Raw genomic sequence first — 20,146 nt, 5'->3', positions numbered from 1 at the left:
TTCCCTCCTTCCTCCCCCACCCCACGGGTGCTTACAGCAAACTCCCTTCTCCTGCTCCAGCCCCTTCCTGTAAGGGGAAGCGCCGGTGCCAACGCCAGGCATGGGGCTGCCTCGGCAAATATTGACAGAGCTGGGAAGGCCACGCCAGGTCCCGCTCTTTGCTCTGGGCTAACGGTAAAGAGCTGCCCCTGGGCAAGCAGAGGTGCCCGGGCAGGTCGATGCCAGCTCCGGGTGGGATTCACGGCACTGCCAGGCTCGGTGGGGCCGTCCCCGCCCATCCCGGTGCCACCGCTTCGTTATCCGCCCCACTCAGCCCCGCAGCCGCTCCCGGCTGCCCAGGACTGGGAGCAGGGGCTGCAGCCAGCAGGAAGGGGAAGGGGGCTCTGCGTACGAAGCAGCACCCGCAGCTGCCACCAAGTGCATCGGGGTCTCTCCATCTGGCAAAGCCTGGGAGCTGCCAGGAGCTGAACTCATCCTGGGATCAGACGGGGTCAGCCCGGCCCTGAGTCACCGTCCTGCAGGGACCCTGCGGCACTGCTGTGCCCCATCTCCCTGCAGAGCCTCCCAAAACAGGGCTGGGAAGCGCCCTGGTGCCGAGGGGGGCAGAGGCACAGCCCAGCCCCAGGAGTCGCGGTACCTGGAGGGAAGGGCTGGTGCCCGCTGGCTCTGCTTTCCCCTTTCCTGTGAGTCAACACCAGTGCAAGGAGCAGAGGTGCAGCCGCCCTGGCCCTGCCACCCCCTCGGGGACAGGAGCTGGTGACAGCTCTGGGAGGATTCACTGCTGGAGCAGCTGACAGCGTGGGGTCAGGCTCAGGGGAGCCTGTCCCAGCACGAGGCCGGCGTGGTGCTGGCGAGGCCACAGTTACTCACCCACTGCCTGTGCCGTGCTCACCATGCACTGAACTCAGGGGAGGGAATTCCAACAAGAACTCGCACTCACGGGGAGGAATTCCAACAAGAACTCATGCTCACGGGGAGGAATTCCAACAAGACCCCGCTTGTGGCTGACAGTGCAGCAAAGCATCCCTGCCCCGCCCAGCACAGCGCCTGCTCACAGTCAGAGCACCACAGGCCACTCTTAGGTCTGGGACAGAGTGGAGGGAGATTTCCCCTCCTGCCCAGCACAGGGCTTGGCCACTGGCTCCCCATCACCCCCAAAATTCAGGGGTTTTGGGGAGTCCCAGGAGCCCAAATGTAGATGAGGCAAAAGCTGGTTGTACAAAAGGACTGATTTATAGAATAAAAAAAAAAATTAAGGGGTGTCTCGGTCTCAAAAGTGCCATGAGGCAGAGCAAGATGTCTCTGTGTAGCAGCTGCAGTGAACGGGGCCATCCCAGCCATCCAGGCCATCAGGGAGATCCCGGGCTCCTTGGGATCCCCCTGGGCTCCTCGGGATCCCCCTGGGCTCCTCAGGGATCCCCCTGGGCACCTCAGGGATCCTCTTGAGCTCCTCAGGGATCCCCCTGCGCTCCTCAGGATCCCCCTGGGCACCTCAGGGATCCCCCTGCGCTCCTCGGGATCCCCCTGGGCACCTCAGGGATCCTCTTGAGCTTCTCAGGGATCCCCCTGCGCTCCTCGGGATCCCCCTGGGCACCTCAGGGATCCCCCTGGGCTCCTCAGAGATCCCCCTGGGGTCCTTGGGACCCCCTTGGGCTCCTCAGGATCCCCCTGGGCACCTCAGGGTCCCCCTGGGCACCTTGGGATCCCCCTGGGCTCCTCAGCCCCACTCACAGCGCAGCGATGGCCTTGGCGGCGACGCGGCGGCCCAGGGGCAGGCTGAGGTCGGTGATGGCCAGGACGATTTTGGGACTGGACATGGTGGACACCTTCACCAGCTCTGAAACCTGAGCAGGGGCAGAGGAGAAGCACAGAGGTGAGCGTCAGCAGGAGCCTGGGATGTGCCCAAGCAGGGGCAGGGGTGTCACCGCCGCTGGACCCACCATGGTGAAGGGCATGAACTGGAGGATGCTCCCACGGCTGCCCTGCTCCAGGCACTCCACGCACTCCTCCATGAACCACTGCACAAACTGGGTGTGGGTGCCGGCTGTCTTGGCTCCCAGGATGGAAGAGATGAGCAGGAAGAGGTTAGCTGTGGGCACAGGGAGAGAGCAACAGTCAGGTCACCTCTGGGAGGCTGAAGGTGTCACCGGTGCCCCAGGGGCTGGATGTGACCCCACAGACCCATCCCCACCTTACCCAGCACCCGGTTCAGGGGGTCCCTCATGCTGACGGTGTGGAGCTGGGAGGCAGAGAGGGAGCTGCTCATGGAGCGATCTGTGGGCAGGAGCACAGAGTCAGGAACAGCCTCGTGGCCCCCCTGGCTGAGCCAACGTGCCCTGGCCAGCCCTGGCCACTCGAGGGCAGCCAGCTCTGGGAGGGGTTTGCCATGAGGTAACTGTAAAGCAGAAGAGGTTTAGGCCCCCTGTACCCAGTCTGTGCCAGCGGGGCACCCCAGAAACAGCACAGATGGTCTCTGCCCCATCCCTGTCCCCTCTGCCAGCCCACACGGAGCCCAGGCAGGTTTCCCACGCTGCTTTTGGGGTGTGATGTGATGCACGGTGTCACGATCGGGAGCGGAGAACGGCACAAGTTACACATCCTGTGTGCAAGCCAGATGTTCAACAGCTGCACAGCAGCCCGCCCATCTCACTGTCAGGGCGCAATCCAGCTACCAGAGCTGAGGCACGTCCAAATCTAGCAGCAAATCCTGGGACAGACCAGCAGGACTGAGCTGAGCCCAGCTGTGAAGCACTGCTGGGCACTCCTGTGGGAAGAACTGGGTCAGGTCCGCTCCAAAGGAATGGGAATCCCCTTGAGAAGGCTCTTGTGCCCAGATCTGCAGGATCCACCTTGTGCTGCTCTGAGGATGCTCACCAGAAAAAGAAAGCCCTCCCACACTTTTCTCACGGAATCACATGAGTGACATGGAGGCTGCAGGAAGCGGCATTTCCACATCACTGCAGCAAATAGCCCAAAAAAGTCCTGAATGTCACTGGGAAGAGGTGGGACTGCCTCAGGAGGTAATAGAAGATAAGTGAAATAAAGGGAAAAGCCCACATTTCAACAGTAACGAAACCAACTGAAACCGAAGGTCAATGGATGTGTCGAAAACTAATATATAGAGTAATTTGGGATAAAGGGAGAAACAATGACCTGAGAATGTCCTGACTCACTGCCCAGGAGCGTGGACAATGTATGTGGGAACCGTGACAGCGCCCACTGGGCAGGACATGGACCCACCCCAGCAAATCCCCCACCAGGGCTGTCGCAACCCGTGACACTGCAGGGACACGGATGTGACCAGGGGCCTCATCCGCTCTGCTTCAGTCCTGTTAACAGCAGTGGAATGTCAAGATCCGGCCCCAGACATCAGGAATGTCACCTCCAGCTGTGGTCCCGTGTGGGGTGGCTGGAGGGAGACAAAGCCCCCGAGCCCCTCAGGTGTGGGGTGCTGTGCTGGGGGGCACTGGCACGAAAGGAAGGTGTAATCCCACATTTTTAAGTCGTTCCGATCAGAAATATAAAGAAATTGACCTTTTCCTTAATGCAAAAAACTCCAAGATAACTCAAAAAACACTTGAGAGCTCTAAATCCCCATGCTGCCGGTTTGGGAAGGGAAGGGGTTTTGTGTAAATACACATTTCACACCCAAAAGGGACAGCGAGGCAGGGGAGCAGTTCCCCCTCCCCTCCTGCACTTACTGGGGCTGGAGAGGATGTTGGAATCCTCCTCGTTGGAGCTCAGCAGCCGCATGAGCTTGGAGGGCTGTGTGTCATCCAGCGGGAACAGGCTGATGTAATCCTGGGGGGAGAGGGGGGTCAGCCCCACCGGCCCCTCACCCTGCACAGGGCTGGTGACCCACCCTGGGCTCTGCACAGCCCCACGGGCCAGGATCTGATCTCTGCTCACCCAGAGCACCCCAGGCTGCGCCGACCCAGCTCGTTACAGCCCCTTGCCCAGAAAAGAGAAGGGAGAATCCTGAATTTTAAGGTTGGAAAGCCTCAGAGAACCCAGAGAAGCTGGGCAGGGAGTCTGGCTTTACCCACCCGCTCCTGCCACCCTCCCGTTCCCCAGCCAGTGCTGCTTTTGGGCACAGAGAGCCCCCAGCCAAGCCCTGCTCCACCCAGACACACCTCGATGTCCTCCCGGTGCCTCTTCTTCTGCCGGGCCGAGGCCTGCACCTTGCTGTGGGAGGAGTAGGAGCTCAGGGCACACCAAACAGAGAGCCTGGGGACAGAGCAGGGACACGGCCAGGTGCTGCCAGCCCACCTGACAACGGGCTGTGGGACATGGCAGCTTCCTCCTCAGAGCGGGGACGGCAAGGAATGGGGAGCAGAGAGGGAACTGCTGGCACTACCAAAGCCAGAGAGGGATTTGGGCAGCTGGGATCCTCATCCCAGCACAGACCATGCCCTCATCTCCCCAAACACGCCACGAGGAGACAGTCTGCATGGGTCTGGGGTCTTACTTGGCCAGGGCCTTGCCAGGGGGATCCATGAGGGTGTGCCACTTGGAGGAGTCCGTCAGCAGGTTGGGCAGGATGTGGCCCAGCAGCGTCAGCGTCAGCTGCTGCATGTCCAGGCAGAAGATGGCATAGAGCAGCTCCACGGCCCTCAGCGTGTGCTCCTTCCGCGTCTCCTTCAGCAGCTCCTGCAGGGCAGGGGGCAGAGGTGGGCCTGCCACACTCCCCTCCAGTGCCAGAACTGTCCCAGCACCCAGCCCAGGGACACAAACTACACCCACTGGGGTCCCTCCTGCCCCCTCATACCTTGACCAGGTTGTTGCAGAACCAGTACACGCCCCCCATGTGCAGCAGGGTGTCGAAGATGTGGATGGAGCGGCTGTCGACCCAGCCCTTCTCCAGCACCTTGGTGAACACGCCGGTCAGCACCTCCTTGATGGGCTTCTTGGGGGGCAGGAGGTTCCAGTAGGGAATGGTGTCCATGCCAGTGGAAGGGAATTTGATCTGCGTGGCCGTTTGCTGCAGGACGTCAGCGCACATGTGCTCCAGGATGGAGCTCATGATCACCACGCTGCGGCGGAGAGACGGCGTCAGGACACCGGGAGGGACAGCAGGGAACGAGACGGGACGGGTTGGGAGGTGTAAGCTGAGCAGGAGAGGGCACAGCACCGGGAAATGGAAACAGGAATTTACACAGCACCGGGGAAATGGAAGCTGAGCACGAGAGGGCACAGCACCGGGAAATGGAAACAGGAATTTACACAGCACCAGGAAATGGAAACAGGAATTTACACAGCACCGGGGAAATGGAAGCTGAGCAGGAGAGGGCACGGCACCGGGAAATGGAAACAGGAATTTACACAGCACCAGGAAATGGAAACAGGAATTTACACAGCACCGGGGAAATGGAAGCTGAGCAGGAGAGGGCACAGCTCCTGGAAATGGAAACAGGAATTTACACAGCACCGGGGAAATGGAAGCTGAGCAGGAATTTACACAGCACCGGGAAATGGAAACAGGAATTTACACAGCACTAGGGAAATTGGAAGCAGGGCGGGAGAGGGCACGGCACTGAGAAGCAGAAACAGGGAAGATGGCGTAGCACTGGAAAAAGGAAGAAGGGCACAAAGCAATGGCACTGGAAAGTGAAAACAGAGCAGGAGGCAGCACGGAACTGGGAAGTGGAAGCAGGGCAGGATGTGAGATCAGGAGGTGGAATGGGGGCAGGAGGCCATGGCACCGAGAAGCAGAAGCGGGGCAGGAGATGGGACAGCATCAGGAAGTGGAGAAGGGGAAGCAGGGCAGGAGATGTGGCACCAGGAAGAGGGCAGGAAGAGGCCCGTGCGCCCGAGCTCACCGCTCGTTGTAGAACTGGAGCGTGTTCTCCCCGTACAGCGGGGTGGCGAGCTGCCGGATCATCTGCAGGGACTTCTCCCGCTCGTCCAGGCCCAGCATGCGGACGTGGGCCACCAGCCAGGCCACGGCACACACGGCCATGCTGCACACCTTCCCCTTGATGTTGTCCGTGATTTTCTAGGAGAGGAGACAGAGCAGAGGATGAGCGCAGCCAGGCGGGTGCGCAGCCATCGCCTCCTAGGGCTGTGCGTCCCCACTGCAGGGCCCAAGCTCTTCTCTCCTCCATGGGTGACACTGTCCCTGCCAGTCCCACTGCCACCCACAGGGCAGTTTGGAGCAGGAACAAGGGGCTGGAGCCACATCAGTTTCCCACTTCCCAAGTCACAGCAAGCTGCAAAGCAGCTGCCAGAGCCATCAGGGCAGGAGAACAGGGTACCCCGGAGCTTCTGGCCCCTCCTCAGGACACAGCACAGCCCCACTCTGCCCCCCACCAGCCCCACCTGGATCGATTCAAAGGTGAGGACTCCATTCTCCCAGGCATTGAGGATCTCCAGTATGGCGGCTGAGATGCTCAGACACACCTCGTGCCACTTCATCTGCCTGTGGGGGCGAGATGGGGATTCAGACACAGCTGTGGGGCCAGGGGAGCTGGGCTGGGGGCTCCCCCCAGGCCTGGCAGGGTGGGCACATGGGTGGGCTCTTACACCAGCTTCATCTCAGAGGAGTTGTTGAGGAGAGCAACCAGGGACTCCACCTTGGTGGAATCCGGGCGGAAGCAGGGGTGGTCGGGGTTGAGGATCTTCCCCTCCTCGGGCATGCAGGTCAGCATCCAGGTCTCAAAGAAGGGCACCTCACCCGGAGGGTTGGAATCCGACAGGATCACCTGGAAGGGAACCAGCACGGAGTCTGCGTCCCACAGGGACCCTGTGGGGGACCCTGACCCTGGGTCTGTCCTCCATCCCTGGGTCTGACCCCAACCCTGGGTCTGACCCCATTCTGGGTCTGTCCCTGACCCTGGGGTCTGTCCCCACCCCTGGGTCTGTCCCCAACCCTGGGTCTGTCCCCATCCCTGGGTCTGTCCCCTCACCCTGGGTCTGTCCCCTCACCCTGGGTCTGACCCCATTCTGGGTCTGTCCCCAACCCTGGGTCTGTCCCCACCCTGGGTCTGTCCCCAGTCCTGGGTCTGATCCCATTCTGGGTCTGTCCCCAACCCTGGGTCTGTCCCCTCACCCTGGGTCTGTCCCCAACCCTGGGTCTGACCCCAGCCCTGGGTCTGTCCCCACCCTGGGGTGCCCGTGGCCGCGGACACAGCGCCGCCCTGTGGCCTGCAGGGAGACAGGCAGTGGCCCAGCCCCAGCAGGGCACTGGTCAGCCCCTCACAGGCACTGGTTTCCCATCTGTGGGCTGTGCTTTCCCCCAGTACTGGAGGGCTCCCCGGCTGAACACAGCCCAGCTCAGAGGAGAGATGCCAGGCCAGCTGCGAGTGTGGCCACGGGGTCACCGTGTCCGGCTCAAACAGGTTCCTTGTCCCCCCAGCCCAGGGTCCCTGGGGCCAGGGTCACACAGCCCAGCTGGGAGGGTCCTGTGGGGGCCACGAGCTGGGAACCCCACACGTCACTTCCTCCCCTCAGCCTGTGTCACCCAAGGGACACTATTTTTATCCAAAAAAGTTTTGCACATCTGTTCAGCAGCAGCTGGGCAGGAAAGTCACCGGGCTGGGAGGGGAAGATGAGATCTCATTGGACAGCCCTGGGCACATCCGTCCCTGCCTGGTTCCCCCTCCCTGCTCCCAGGGCCAGCTGGGCAGCACCCCTCTCTCCCCCTCTCTGCATTCCCAGTGTTTCGGTATCGTTTCTCCTCTCCAACACACACACAGATGTCGAAACCTGGAAAATTTTCATGCAACCCAAGTGCTGTTTCCTGAGCAGGGCTGTGAGTTCCTCCTTGGACGGGAAGCGCTGACACTGCCTGGCCACGCAACCCCCCGTCAACCAGTGCCAAACTCGAGGGGCAAACTGGGTGAGCTCCAAGGTTTTGGAAGCAGCATTCCCAGTGATGCCACCGCCCATCAACAGAGCACAGCCCAAGTCCTCAGGGAGGTGACAGCCAGTCCTGCTCCATCACCTGGCACCCAGAGAGCCCCAGGGACAGATTTGCAGGTGACAGGCGCTGGGTGCTGCGCCCTGGGCTGTGAAGCGACTGCAGGGACAGGAGGGACAGTGGCGACAGCGGCAGGCTGGCCGCTAGAGGAGGCTGATGGGCTGCAGCAGCACAGAGGCTGAGCTGGCAGGATCCAGCCTCATCCTTCCCCCCCTCACAGGATCCAGTCCCACCCTCTCATCCCCTCGGAGGAGCCTTACCTCAGAGCCATAGGTCTGGGCCACATGGCACAGCATGAGGAAGGAGATGTCAAAGAGCAGAGCCCGGACTGGGCCACTCTTGGCTGAGGGAGGAGAAATAAAGACCTTGAGGCTGCCTGGCCTCAGCAGGAGGGAAGCAGAACCCCACAAGCACGGGGGCTGGAGCCCTGCTTCCACCACACAGCATTTCCAACCGCCCCAGCGCCGCTGTGTGAACAAGGGGATGTGCCAAGTGCCTCCCCCCACCTCATCTTGAGGTGCTTGAGCCCCCAGAGCAGCTCTGGCCTCGCCCTGGGCAGCCCCAGCCCAAGCGGGGCCCCCCCTCACCATGGAAGGTCAGAGCACTCCGCAAGTTTCATCACACGGAGTCAGAGTCCTTATCTGGGCTGTGCTGACACATCACCCCTTCCAGGGAGGGAGCCGAGGGGGCCCCAGGCTCAGCTGGGAACAGGGAGCCCATGGGAACACCCCGGATTTGGGATGGACACGCACACGAAGGCAGTGTGTCTGTCCCCAGGAGCACAGATCCCTGCTGGCACATTGTCCCCTCCCTGCCAGCACCCCCAGCCGGGCCCAGCACAGCTCAGCTTGCTCCAGTGCCACAGCCAGGCCCAGTTTAATCCAGCCAGGCCCCAGAGCATCCCAGCACGGGCAGCAGGGGAGGGACAGCTCCAGCCACCCCACGCACGGACGCACGCGCACTCACAGATTTCTCCAGTGATTTGCTTGGTGAATTCATTCAGCCTGGAGGGACAGAGAGTGGCAGCAAAGCACTGTCAGCCCAGCCAGACAATTCCCGGGGCGTGCAGATCCCCCAGACTCCATCCCAGCACAGAGGGGCAGGAGATGCAAGGCCCAGCTCTGCAGACACCCTCCAGCACCACAGGGACGTGTCACCTCCTCCCTGTCTCTGCTGCCTGTGGCCACACAGGACCAGCCATGCTGCTCACCCCACATCCAGTGGGCTCTCCCCAGAGCCAGCTCTGTGGGAGTTTCAGAGCACAGACCCCCAGACAGGCCCCCCATGCACCCCAGCGTGGGTCCAGCCACCCTGGGGGAGCCCATCACACAGCCCCACGTGTCTGCACACAGCAGGGACACACTGCCCTGGATCCAGGGCTCTGCAGCAGCCTTCAGTTTTCTGAACACCTCCAGACCAAGCTGGCTCCAATTCCCTGTCCCGTTCACGAAGAGGCAAAGATGGGCTGTGGTGCGCAGCCTTCCCTGAGATCCCAGCCCTCCTCAGTGCTCCACAGGGCCAAAGGCACCTCCAGCCTGTCTAGGGGGCAGTTTAGGGGGCTGCCTGTCCTGTTCCCCCCAGCCCCCTGCTCACCAGGCACTGTGACACCCAGGTGGACACTCACTTGACAAACTTCCGAGCGAAGGATTTCAGCTTCCCAGTGGCTGCCGCTGCTGCCAGCAGCAAGTCCAGGCTCTTCCCAGACAGCATGTGACCCAGGACCCCCAGCAGGCCCTCAGGGGACTTGGAGTGATCCGCATCCATGGTCTACAAGCAAAAAGAAAAAAATAAGAGGAAAAGGAAGTCATGGGGAATGTGTGCTACAGAGCAGCAGCAAAGTCCAGCTTTTGGGGCACAGAGTTACAAGAGCTGTCCCTGAGACCTCGAGGAGCAGGGACCTGCTGGATTTGGGAAAGGTGGGATGGAAAGCCCCTGCCACCAGGAGGAAAACATCCCCTGTCACCCAGTAGCAGCAAAATCACCAGAGTGACACAGGGACACGAGGAGTCCCCAGGGAAGAGGGGAGATGCACACAGGGAGCAGCTGAGCGGGACGGGCAGAGCTGGCTGGGCTCAGGCTGCTGGCACTGATGACATGCCACCTGACAGCTCCTGCAGCTTCCTGGGAGGGAGGAGGGGAGCTTCTGATCTCCACAATGGAGCAGCAAGGCTCGAGTGATTCCTCCACTACTCCACCCCAGGGTAGGGGGAAATCCGGCGCCTCCCTGGCTGCCTGGTTAGACTGCTGCTGCTGGCAAAGGGCTCCAGGCCCGAGCCCAGCCAGCCCAGCACGGCTGCAGAAGGACACTCACCTTCAGGATGTTGGTGACAGTGGGCTCAGCCCTCAGGATGAGCCCGGGGTTTGGCTGGATGTTGGCGTTCTCAGCCGATTTCAGGGACGGAGAGTTTTCCTTGTCTGCGGCCCTGGGAGACCCCAAAGAAGGGTCAGTGTGTAGGAATCCATCACCCTGCCTCCCTCCCTTCACCCACTGGCACCCTCCAGGGACGGGCACTGCCTCAGGCCACCACCAGCTGCCTCTCTGAGGGCACAGACCCTGCCTGTCCCAAAAGCAGCATCCCGTCCCCTCAGGTTGCAGTCCCTCAGCTGCTCCCTCATGCTCCCCCCCAAAACCAGGTGCTCCAGCCCCATTTCTGGGGGCTTCCCAGACTTTGGTGTGGCTGTACCGTTTGTCAATGAGGTTGTTCATGTTGGCCTCGGAGAGCAGCCCCTGCTTGCTGCACTCCTGCAGCAGCAGGCTCATGCAGTTGCAGCTGGAAGAGAGAGGAGAGCTGTAGCCCCAAGGACAGCATTCCTGTAACCCCACACGGTGCCACAGGGCAGGGGGGCTCCGTGAGCTGCCCTCCTGGCCCTGTCCCACCCCCCCGAGGGTGCTGCAGGGTGCAGAGCAGCTCTGGGTGTCACACATGTGACTCAGCTGTCACACACTCACTGCCTCACTCATGAGGCAGCGGCGGGTCCTCGGGAAGAAGAAATGAGATCAGAAACTAACCCAGCCCTGCCAGGAGCTGCCCCAGCACCCCACACTGAGGACAGGGTGGTTGTGGCATGTGGCTACGTGGCAGCTCTGGCCATGGTGAGCACTCACTTGCAGCGCTGGTCGGCTTTGTCGAGCAGAGGGGTCAACTTCAGCAGGAACTCGAAGGCACAGTTCACATCCTCGGTGAAATCCTGACGAACACAAAGCCAGGCACTCAGCTCACCACGCTACTGGCACAGGCCCACCTCGCCCTGCGCTGGCAGGGAAGGTTCTAGGGACAGGGAGCATTTCCCCGGCCAGGCCATGGTGACACGCACAGGCCCCACACATGGCCCTCCAGTCTCACCTTGTCCCCCTGGGGATACTTCTTGAGTTTAACCAGCACTTGGGGCATCTGAAAGACACAGAGTGACACGAGGGCAGACCCCGTTCCACAGCTGGGACCCTCCAGCAGCACCAGCCCACACCAACACAGCTGCACACAGCTGCTCTCCCAGCCCCAGGAAAGCAGTACTCCTGCACCCAAAGGGGACTTTGTGCCCCTGTTCCCCTCCACAGTGACCTTCCACAGTCACCTGGAGCCACATTTTCCCCACGTCATCTCAGGAAAACTCACTCTCCCAAAAAAACCGAGGCTGGGCTGAAAGGAGGCCCCTGACAGCAAAGCTGATGCCCAGAGGGTGACAGGAGGGATGGAGAGGGCTCAGGTGGGATGGACCCAAAGGGGCACAATGTGGGGAGTGGGGGGCATACTGTGAGGGAGTGGGGGGCATACATACACCCTAAGGGACACATTTTGGGGTGTGTGGGTATCCCAAGGGACATCCTGAGGGGCACACTGTGGCGTGTGGGCACCCCAGGGGCACACTGCAAGGGAGAAGGACTGATTTCCCTGGCAGAGCTCAGGGCTCTGCAGGAGCCAGACCTGCAGGGAAAGGGCAGCAGCGGGCAGGGACTCGGTGCCAGGGCTGGGCCCTACCTTCAGGAAAGTGAAAGCTGTCCACTTGAGCTCCTCCGTGCCCTCGGGACACTCGATGAGGCCCACAAAACAGGCCTTCCAGATCTCCAGCACGAAGAGCGGGGAGGGGATGCGCTGTGGGGCACAAACACAAACCCTCCCAGTGCTGGGCTGGCAGCAAAGCACATCCCCACCACAGGCAAAGCCTGAACCCCTGCAGAGGTGTTGATGGGCTCCTGCTGCTCCCCTGGAGCAGGACCAGCGCAGGGAAGGCACATGGCATGGAGCCCCACAGCCCCAGGCTGCCTGAGCACAGCACACTGTCACTTCTGTACCTGCATCCTCTTCACCATCATCAGCTGCTCCACTAGCGGCTGGGTCTCTCCTGTGAGGTTCATGGTGCCCTCCAGCAGCACCACAGCGTGCACGGTGGGGAAGCCCGTCTTGTTCAGCTGCTCCGAGTGGACTGAGAGCATGGTGGGGATGCTGGGTGGAAGAGGACAGCCCAGGGTCACTGCAGCCCTGCAGGGACAGATTCCTGCTCCTCCTGTCCCACTCCCATCCCCTGGCCGAAGCCCTGACCTTTGCTGCCCCGGGGCAGGACACTGAACACCTGTGCCTGGGAGCTCCAAGGCACAGCCAAACCCTCGGGCCCTGGGAGCAACTCCGGGGGGATCCAGAGCAAGGACAGCAGCTCTGGTGTGGCCAGAGCAGCTGAGGGATAGTAAAAGGTCTCAGGGTCACCAGAGGAGCAACCCCTGGGTTGCCTCTCTTCTGCAACAGGTCACCACTAGCCCTGTCCTCTCTCCTTTGGGCAGCCTCTGCTGGAGCAGGGATCTGAGGTGGGAAGGGACAGGGGAGCAGGGAGCTGGTGTAGAGGGAGGCAGGAGCCTCTCAGTCCTCAGAGCAGGGAGTTCAGAGTGGGGCTCAGACCCATTTTTCTCCCTGAGCCCACGGAGCAGCAGCACACAGCCACCTTTTGATGAGGGACACGCAGTCATCAGCCTGGCTGCGCAGTGGGGAGCTGCCAAGGTTGTTCAGGTTCTCTCCCAGCTTGACGAGGGACTGCTCCACGGTGCTCCAGGAGGCTGGGGAGGGAAGGCAGGGATTCAGCAAGGGGACAGTGGCACACGGGGAAAGCAGGCAGGCCAGCTCCGAGGCTTACAGCAGCCTAGACGGGCTGAAGAGGTTAGGATGCAAAGCCAACCCAGGGATCTGTGCACTCCCAGCAGGTCCCACCCCAAGCCCAGCCTGGCACAGCCTCCTGGCCAGACACAGGCACAGATGAAGGTGTGGGGCTGTGCCAGGCTGTCGGAGCACAGGGCTCGCCACGCACCCAGGAACGGCTCACGCAGCCTTCACATTAATTCTGCTCCTCTTCCAAGGGCAGCACGAAGGGGAGGGGGCAGAGAGTGGCACAGAGCCAGGGAGGAGACGGTTACAGCAACAGGGCTGGGAGATGGATAGGCTTGGAGCCGCAGGGACAATGCGGCAGGAGCCGGGCAGGGGGAAGGGAGAGGTGGCAATGACATCTCTGCAGGGCCAGCGCGCGGGGCAGGGACGTACACGCCTCCTCCAGCTTGGCAATGTGGATCAGGGCACGGTTCTTGGTGCTGCTGAGCACCTTCTCCAGCCGCTCCAGGCACATCTTCAGCTGGTTCTCCGCCGCCGCCTGCTCCAGAGGCTCCTTCACCTTCTCGGCGTAGAAGGTGGCGCAGCGCAGGAACCAGGTGAGGGCACTGAGCAGCGCCCGGCACAGGCTGATGCACTCCTCGGCTTTGCCGTGGCAGCTGGGACAGGAGAGAAGTGGGAATGTGCTCACTGTGTGTGTGTGGAAGCTGAGGCACGGACACTGGGTGGGCTGGGGAACCCAAACCCGGGTCCCGAGCTCCCACAGCCCACCCCTCTGCTGCAGATCCCAACCTGCTCATCCCACCAGCATTCCTGCTCGTGCCAGGGGGAAGGAGACACCCCCACCCCCCACCAGGCAGCCTCCTCGCTGGCCTCTCCACTACAGGGAAACTTTCCAAGCTTTTAATCAAATTATCTTGCTAACAGAGGCTCAGCATTGATCAGTGCACTGCAAGAGGTGAACGCTTTCCCCTCCTGATGCACAAATCATCGGGGCCAGAAGTTTTGATCAAATCAAGCAGAGGATCAGAGCAGGCAGGAGCGGATTAAGGGCCGGCTCTGCAGTTGGCCAGCGACAGCTCCTTGTCAACATCTGCCACTGATGCATATTCATCGCTGCCGCTTCATTTCATCCCATCGAAGAGCCTTCCTCATCCTCCTTCTCCTCCCACCGTCCCTCCCACACGCTCCTGCCTCTCAGAAGAGGCTGTCAGGGGTTAACAGGAAGATTTCTGAGCTCTCTAAAAAAGTTTTTTTGTGGCCTGAATTGTCTGGACTCCCCTGGGTCCTGCAACACCAGCGGAAGAGCATAAAGGAAGAAAACAAGGCAGCGCCTGGGGCAGCACAGGCAGGACCAGACCGGGACACGCAGCCAGGGCCTGGGAAGGTGCAGAGGGAAAGGAAATAGAGACCCTCAGACCAAAGGTTTTACACCAACCCCATCCACCTAAACTGGGCAGGGGTGAGGTTTATCCCAGAATAGGGGGAGGTTCTGGCAGCTTCCCACCAAGCTGGTGGGGTTTGCATTCCCTCTGCTGGCACTCACGAGACAACAACTTGGACACAGAGCTGGAGCGGGAACCTGCCCTGCTCTGCCAGGGTGAGTATCCTGGGATCAAACAGGACTCCCAGGCTCTGCTGATTCCTGGTTCTGCCCACGGCACAGCCAGGGCAGAGATGGCAGCGCCGGAACGTCACACAGTACCTGAGGCGGTCACAGAACATGTCCATGATCTCCAGGAGCGACTGGACACACAAGTCCCTGGAGAAGTCATCGAACTAGAGCAGGGGAACACAGAGAGACTTCAGATGGGGGCTGCTCCAAGCTGCTCCCGACGCAAGCTCAAGCCCTTCCTCCAGGGCTGGGCCAGGCGCTGCGGCCACAGGACACTCCCCCTGGCAGCTGCCCAGAAGCCACTTGAATGAGAAGTAGGTCAGGACTGTCTGTCGGCCAGGTCATGCCCTCCCGGGGTGGCGAGAGGCGGTGGGGCCGCGGCAGCAGGGCCGGGGCTGGGTTTTCTCCGCAGCCTCAGGCCGGGGCTGCGCTGCGGTGGCCGGACGCCAGCCCCCTGCCCATCCCCGGCTCGGTGGGGCTGGCAGAGCCAACAGCCCGGCCGGCCGCGGGGCTGGGGGCGACAGAAGCGCGGCCCCCCCGCCTCCTCCCGGAGCAGATGGGGAGCCCCGCCGGGCCGGAGCTTGCCCGCAGCTCTGCGCCGGGCCCACGCTGCGCTGAAGGAGGAAGGCTCGGCTCTCAAGGTCAGCGCTGTGCCCGCCCCTCCGAACGGGCAGCGACGCGGCACCGGGTAACCAGCAACGAACCGGAGTTCTTCGGAGCAGGGCTGGGCTGGGCTCTGCTCTACCCTCCCCTGGGAGCGCGCCCTCCCCTCCAGATCGGCGCTGGGGCTGCTGGAGGGGTCCCAGCCTCGCCAGGGCTTCATAGCACAACTCTGAGCTCAGCCTGCAGTCCCCCAGAATTTTCAGCGCTGACTGCCAGAGGCGTTCTCCTCCCATCCCCATAACAACGAGGTGGGGGAGGAGAAATCATTCTCCCTGCAATCATTCCTCCTTTGGTCACCCTGACTAGAGGGCGTGCGGTGACCCTCACACGGGAGAGAATGGGGGATCTGTCATAGCACGTGTGAGTGGCTTCCCAAAACCAAGCAGAGGCAGCACAGGGACACAGGGCACCCTTGGGAAGGCACAGCTGAGCGTGCTGTGTGGCTGCAGCGGCGTGGCCCAGGCCCTGGCAGCTCCTCCCCGGCCAGCTCCCATCCCCACAGCGCTGCCAGCACCGCCGGCCGCAGCGGGATGTGGTTTCCGGCGGTTGGGATGGGGTTACACACAGGCCGGGAGCCTGCCAGGCCCCCCAGGGCAGAGGCATCGGGCGCTCACACCCCCAAAACCCGCCGGGACCCGCGGCAGCCCGTTCCCAGGGGGACACGGAAAGGCTCGGGCGCTAATCCGCGCCGGCTGCCCGCTGCTGACTCAGCCCGGGACGTTGCTTTCCACTTGACCTATATTTGGTGGGAGTTGTGGGAAGGGAAAAGGGATTTGCGGGGTTGTGGGTAAAGAGTGAAACCTCTGAGAGCACCTGCCAGAGGCGTACCTTGCTGATGGCCGTCAGCACCGTGGAATAAGACACCATCTACAACACAGAAAGCCAAAACAAGCGCGGTGTCACGGGGGCCGTGCGCCAGCGCCGCGCTCGTTGCCGAGGAACGGCAAGGTCAGGGCACGGCCCCGCTGCCTGTCACCGCAGACGGGGCCGGGGCGCTGACCCGGCACAAATCCAAACAGACATTTTTAGGTGATCGCTGATGTGTTTCACACAAACTTTAGGCCATATTAAATGCCAGGATATGAAAGCGTGGAGCTCACAGCGAGCGCAGAGGCTCTCGGGGGGCAGAATTCCCACCCTGGGCGATGGCGGAGGCTATTTATGGAAACATCCCTCCCCAAGGCACGCGCTGAGCCCTCCACTGCCTGCCCAGCCCCAGAGAGGCTCAGAGGGGGGATTTGGGGTGTCTGCCCAGCCCCAGAGAGGCTCAGAGGGGGGATTTGGGGTGTCTGCCCAGCCCCAGAGAGGCTCAGAGGGGGGATTGGGGGTGTCTGCCCAGCCCCAGAGAGGCTCAGAGGGGGGATTTGGGGTGTCTGCCCAGCCCCAGAGAGGCTCAGAGGGGGGATTTGGGGTGTCTGCCCAGCCCCAGAGAGGCTCAGACGGGGGGACTGAGGTGCCTGCCCACCACCAACACCCCAGTTGCTTTGCCCAACCTCACTGAGGCTGCGAGGTGACCCCCAGCAGCACCAGCAGGTCCTTACCTGGGAGCTGATGGCGTATTTCAGGTAGGACAAGATGAGTGGGTTTGGGGACGGCCCGATCATGGCCTGCTCCAGGAGAGCCTCTGCAAGGAAAGAGGGTCCCAGGTCAGCACACGGGGAGACACAGACACACTCTGTTCTCCCCTCATCCCACAGTCCAACTCTGCCAACCACAGCAATTCCACACCAGATTTCTCCTAAATTCACTGAATCCCACGACTTTCTAATCCCTGACGGGCCCAGCCTGGAGAATAACTCAGGCAGAGCACGCAGCCTCCTGCTAACACAGCTCTCTCCGGGTGCTCAGGCCCCGAAACTACTGCTCTCCTCATTCCTCTCCCTCCCACTTCTTGCCAAGAGGCTCCTGCAGCCTCCACTGAGTGTCTTTTGCCCAGGCACCTGGGGCTGAGCTTGGGGCCACCAGTCCCCTGCACTGGGCGCAGCCCTGCCCGTCTGGCCCTCGGTGGCCCGAGGGGCTCTGCCCGTCCCATCTGCTCAGCCAAGCCTTTAATTGCCCATTTGAACCATGGCAGAGTGCAGGAAGCACCTCCCCGAGCAGGCCCCGGGCTGCGGCGCAGGCTGCAAGTAGGTCAGAGCACCCAGATGTAAAAAGGGGGAGCAGCAGCCGGGTGGGAAGTTGTCACCCCAAAGCCGAGGAGGAGGAGGAGCCACCGCTGGATCCCAAGTGCGGAGGCAGGAGACTCCCTGGGGTCTCGCTCCAAGGCTGAATCCTGGGCCAAGAGCGGCTGGGATGAGGACAGAAGGCTGGTGGCAGCCGTCCCCTCCCCAGCCCATCCCAGAGTGTCACCACGAGCCAGCCACATGCTGCTCCCCGCCGCAGACATGTCAGCAGCGATCTGCCAGGCCCTGCCGTGATCCCGGCAGCTCGTGCCAGCTTTCCCTCCTTTGTACTTCCAAGCTGAAAGGCACGAGCTTGGGAAAGGACAGCGCTGGGGGCTGTGGTGAGGAAGGGAGCTGCTGTTCCAGCCATCGGGAGCTCGGGAACGGGCTCTCCCTGTGTGCGTGCAATGCTCAGAGTCAGGGCCAGCGTCCTGCCCGTGTGGCTCCCGAAAGGAAAAGGGGACGTGGCTCCTTCCCCTCCAAAGAAGCCCCTGAGCCCTGGCTAGATGTGGGCCAGGAGAAACCCGTTCCTGCAGAAATAATTGGGAATTATCATCTCTGCGTCTGTTTTTGGGGATACACAGATGAGCCCAAGCCAAGGCGCCCCGCAGGCCTCGCTGCCAGTGGAGCAGGAGCCGGTGGCACCAGGGTGGGAACAGGCACCAGGGAGCCCCGGGGACCAGCTGGGCAGCAGCAGGACTGGCCCTCGAGCCAACCACCCCCACCCCCAGCAAATCCATCCAGAGCAAATCCATCTCCCCACGGCCACAGCTCCACCTGGCCCCTCCAGCCGCACCTCGGAGACGACAAACCCGGCAGAGTTAGCTCGGCAGTGGGGACAGGGTGTGACAAAAACCAGACACTGACAGAAAATGCAATGGGAGGAGGGAGAGAGGGGAAAAACATCCACAGGGGAAAGATCCCCACATGCAGAGGAGTGAGAGCTGCTGCCTTTGTGGGGCTGGTTCCTTTAAACCCCCTGGAGCAGCAACCCCCAGCTCTGTTTATTTATCCAGACACTTGTTGCACAGGGAAAATCCCAGCACCAAGTTTCTATAATTAGCAGGAGAGCCTGGCAAATCTTTAAACCGGTCCTAGCCTTTGGCAGGATTTGTGTGAAATGCCCTTGAATGGGGCTGGGAAGCAGCCTTGGGAGCAGCACCTGGCTCCTGTGCAGTGCTAGAATCAGGAAATCAGGGAATCATCAAGGCTGGAAAGACCTCCTAGCGTATCTCACCACTAACTCAAGTCCCCAGGAGCCACACCCACACGGTAACTCCACCACAGCCTGTTCCAACGCCTAACCACCCTTTCAATGAAGAAAATTCTCCTGATTTCCACCCTAATTCTCTCCTGGCTCAACTCGAAGCTGCTTCTCTCGTCCCAAAAGCCAGGCTGCGCTGACCCCTGAACCCTCCCATGGAGAAAAAGGAGGGAATGGCCTCAAAACGGAGCCGGTGGGGTGGGAAAGGTGCGGGGGAACAGCTGGGAATGGGCTGACATGGTTGGGAATGGGCATTTTGGTGCGGAAAATGGTGCGGGAAGGGGGAGCCAAAATGCAACAGGGACCCTCTGCACCCCAAAGGGGAGAACACTGGGGGCAATACCCCAATACCCGCGTGGGGACCCCCGAAACACCCCAGTGTGCCCAGTGAGGAGGAGGAACTCCCCGCCTCCCCCCGACCTGCCAAGTTGAGGATGTCCCAGGTGGCTCCGCGGGGGAAGAACCGCTTCATGTTTATGGCCCATTGATAGTCGCTCCAGCGCTCCTTCCAGGCCTGCAGGATGGCCTGCTTCAGGTTCACCACCTTCATGGTCACCCTGCGGACGGACAGCTCAAGGCGAGGGGGACGGAGCCCTCACCCCCCCGGGCAGGGCAGAGCGGGCCGGGGAGCGCGGGGAAGCGGCCCAGCGGCTTCGGAGGGGCGAAGCTGAGGGTCTGCCCGCTCCCCGAGCCTGGGGGAGGTCGGAGCCGACCCGGAAGCCGCCGAGGTCCGGTGCCCGCGGGTCCCGCAGGGTCCCGCCGCCCCTCACCGTGGCCCGGCGCCGCCCTCAGCGCCTGGGCACCGCCATTGCGGCACCTGCCAACAAACCGCGCGCTGATTGGGCGGCGGGCACGGCGGGCGCGGGGGGTGATGGGAGTGGTAGTTCGGGAGGGGGACTAGGCCGGGCGGGGGCGGGAGCGAGTGTGCAAAGCGTGGGTGGAAACGGGGGCGGGTGTGAAAACACCGGGGTGAAAGTGCAAACACCGTGTGGGTGAGCAAACGGGGGAGAGTGGGCTAACACAGGGGGTGTTTGTGTCAAAATATAGGGCTGAGTGTGGAAATAGGACTTGACTATGCAAACACTGGGGGTGAGGGTGCAAACAGGGTGTGTGTGCAAACACGGGGGGGTGTGAAAATGGGCGACTGCAAACACGGGGGCGTGCAAACAGGGGCGGGCTTGCAAATAGCAGGGGTGTGGAAAGGCGGGGGCGTACAAACACGGGGGGAGGTTGCAAATACTGTGTATATGTGAAAATGAGGAGTTGTGCGAAAACAGGGTGAGTGTAAAAACGGGATGTACAAACAGGGGGTGAGCGTGAAAACAAGGGATGTGCAAACATGGTGCAAATGGGTGAGCGTGCAAAGGCTCTGGGGTGGCAGCATGGGTCTCCCGGCCTGTGTATGTGTGTGTGTGTGCAGGTGTGCAAGTGTGTGCA

General features: G+C 61.7%; 1 protein-coding gene across 1 annotated transcript; it reads right to left on the bottom strand.

The window, feature by feature from the left end:
• Positions 1 to 1,214: 1,214 nt before the first annotated feature.
• On the bottom strand, positions 1,215 to 19,491 carry MED24 (mediator complex subunit 24). The gene is made up of 25 exons (XM_040087487.2): positions 19,130 to 19,491; positions 16,825 to 16,907; positions 16,112 to 16,150; positions 14,711 to 14,784; positions 13,441 to 13,664; positions 12,851 to 12,962; positions 12,210 to 12,360; positions 11,896 to 12,009; positions 11,263 to 11,310; positions 11,025 to 11,107; positions 10,603 to 10,689; positions 10,230 to 10,341; positions 9,543 to 9,685; positions 8,885 to 8,922; positions 8,179 to 8,261; positions 6,523 to 6,701; positions 6,319 to 6,418; positions 5,820 to 5,995; positions 4,769 to 5,033; positions 4,469 to 4,650; positions 4,134 to 4,227; positions 3,702 to 3,801; positions 2,197 to 2,274; positions 1,941 to 2,089; positions 1,215 to 1,844 (listed from the first exon to the last, which is right to left on the bottom strand). Exons 1-25 carry the CDS (start codon positions 19,257 to 19,259, stop codon positions 1,728 to 1,730), a joined length of 2,961 nt encoding a protein of 986 aa, XP_039943421.1. The 5' UTR covers positions 19,260 to 19,491; the 3' UTR covers positions 1,215 to 1,727.
• Between the last annotated feature and the right edge of the window lie 655 nt (positions 19,492 to 20,146).

The sequence above is a fragment of the Hirundo rustica genome, chromosome 27 (genome assembly GCF_015227805.2).
Source record: "Hirundo rustica isolate bHirRus1 chromosome 27, bHirRus1.pri.v3, whole genome shotgun sequence".
NCBI lineage: Eukaryota > Metazoa > Chordata > Aves > Passeriformes > Hirundinidae > Hirundo > Hirundo rustica.
This window is presented reverse-complemented; position numbering and strand designations above follow the sequence as displayed.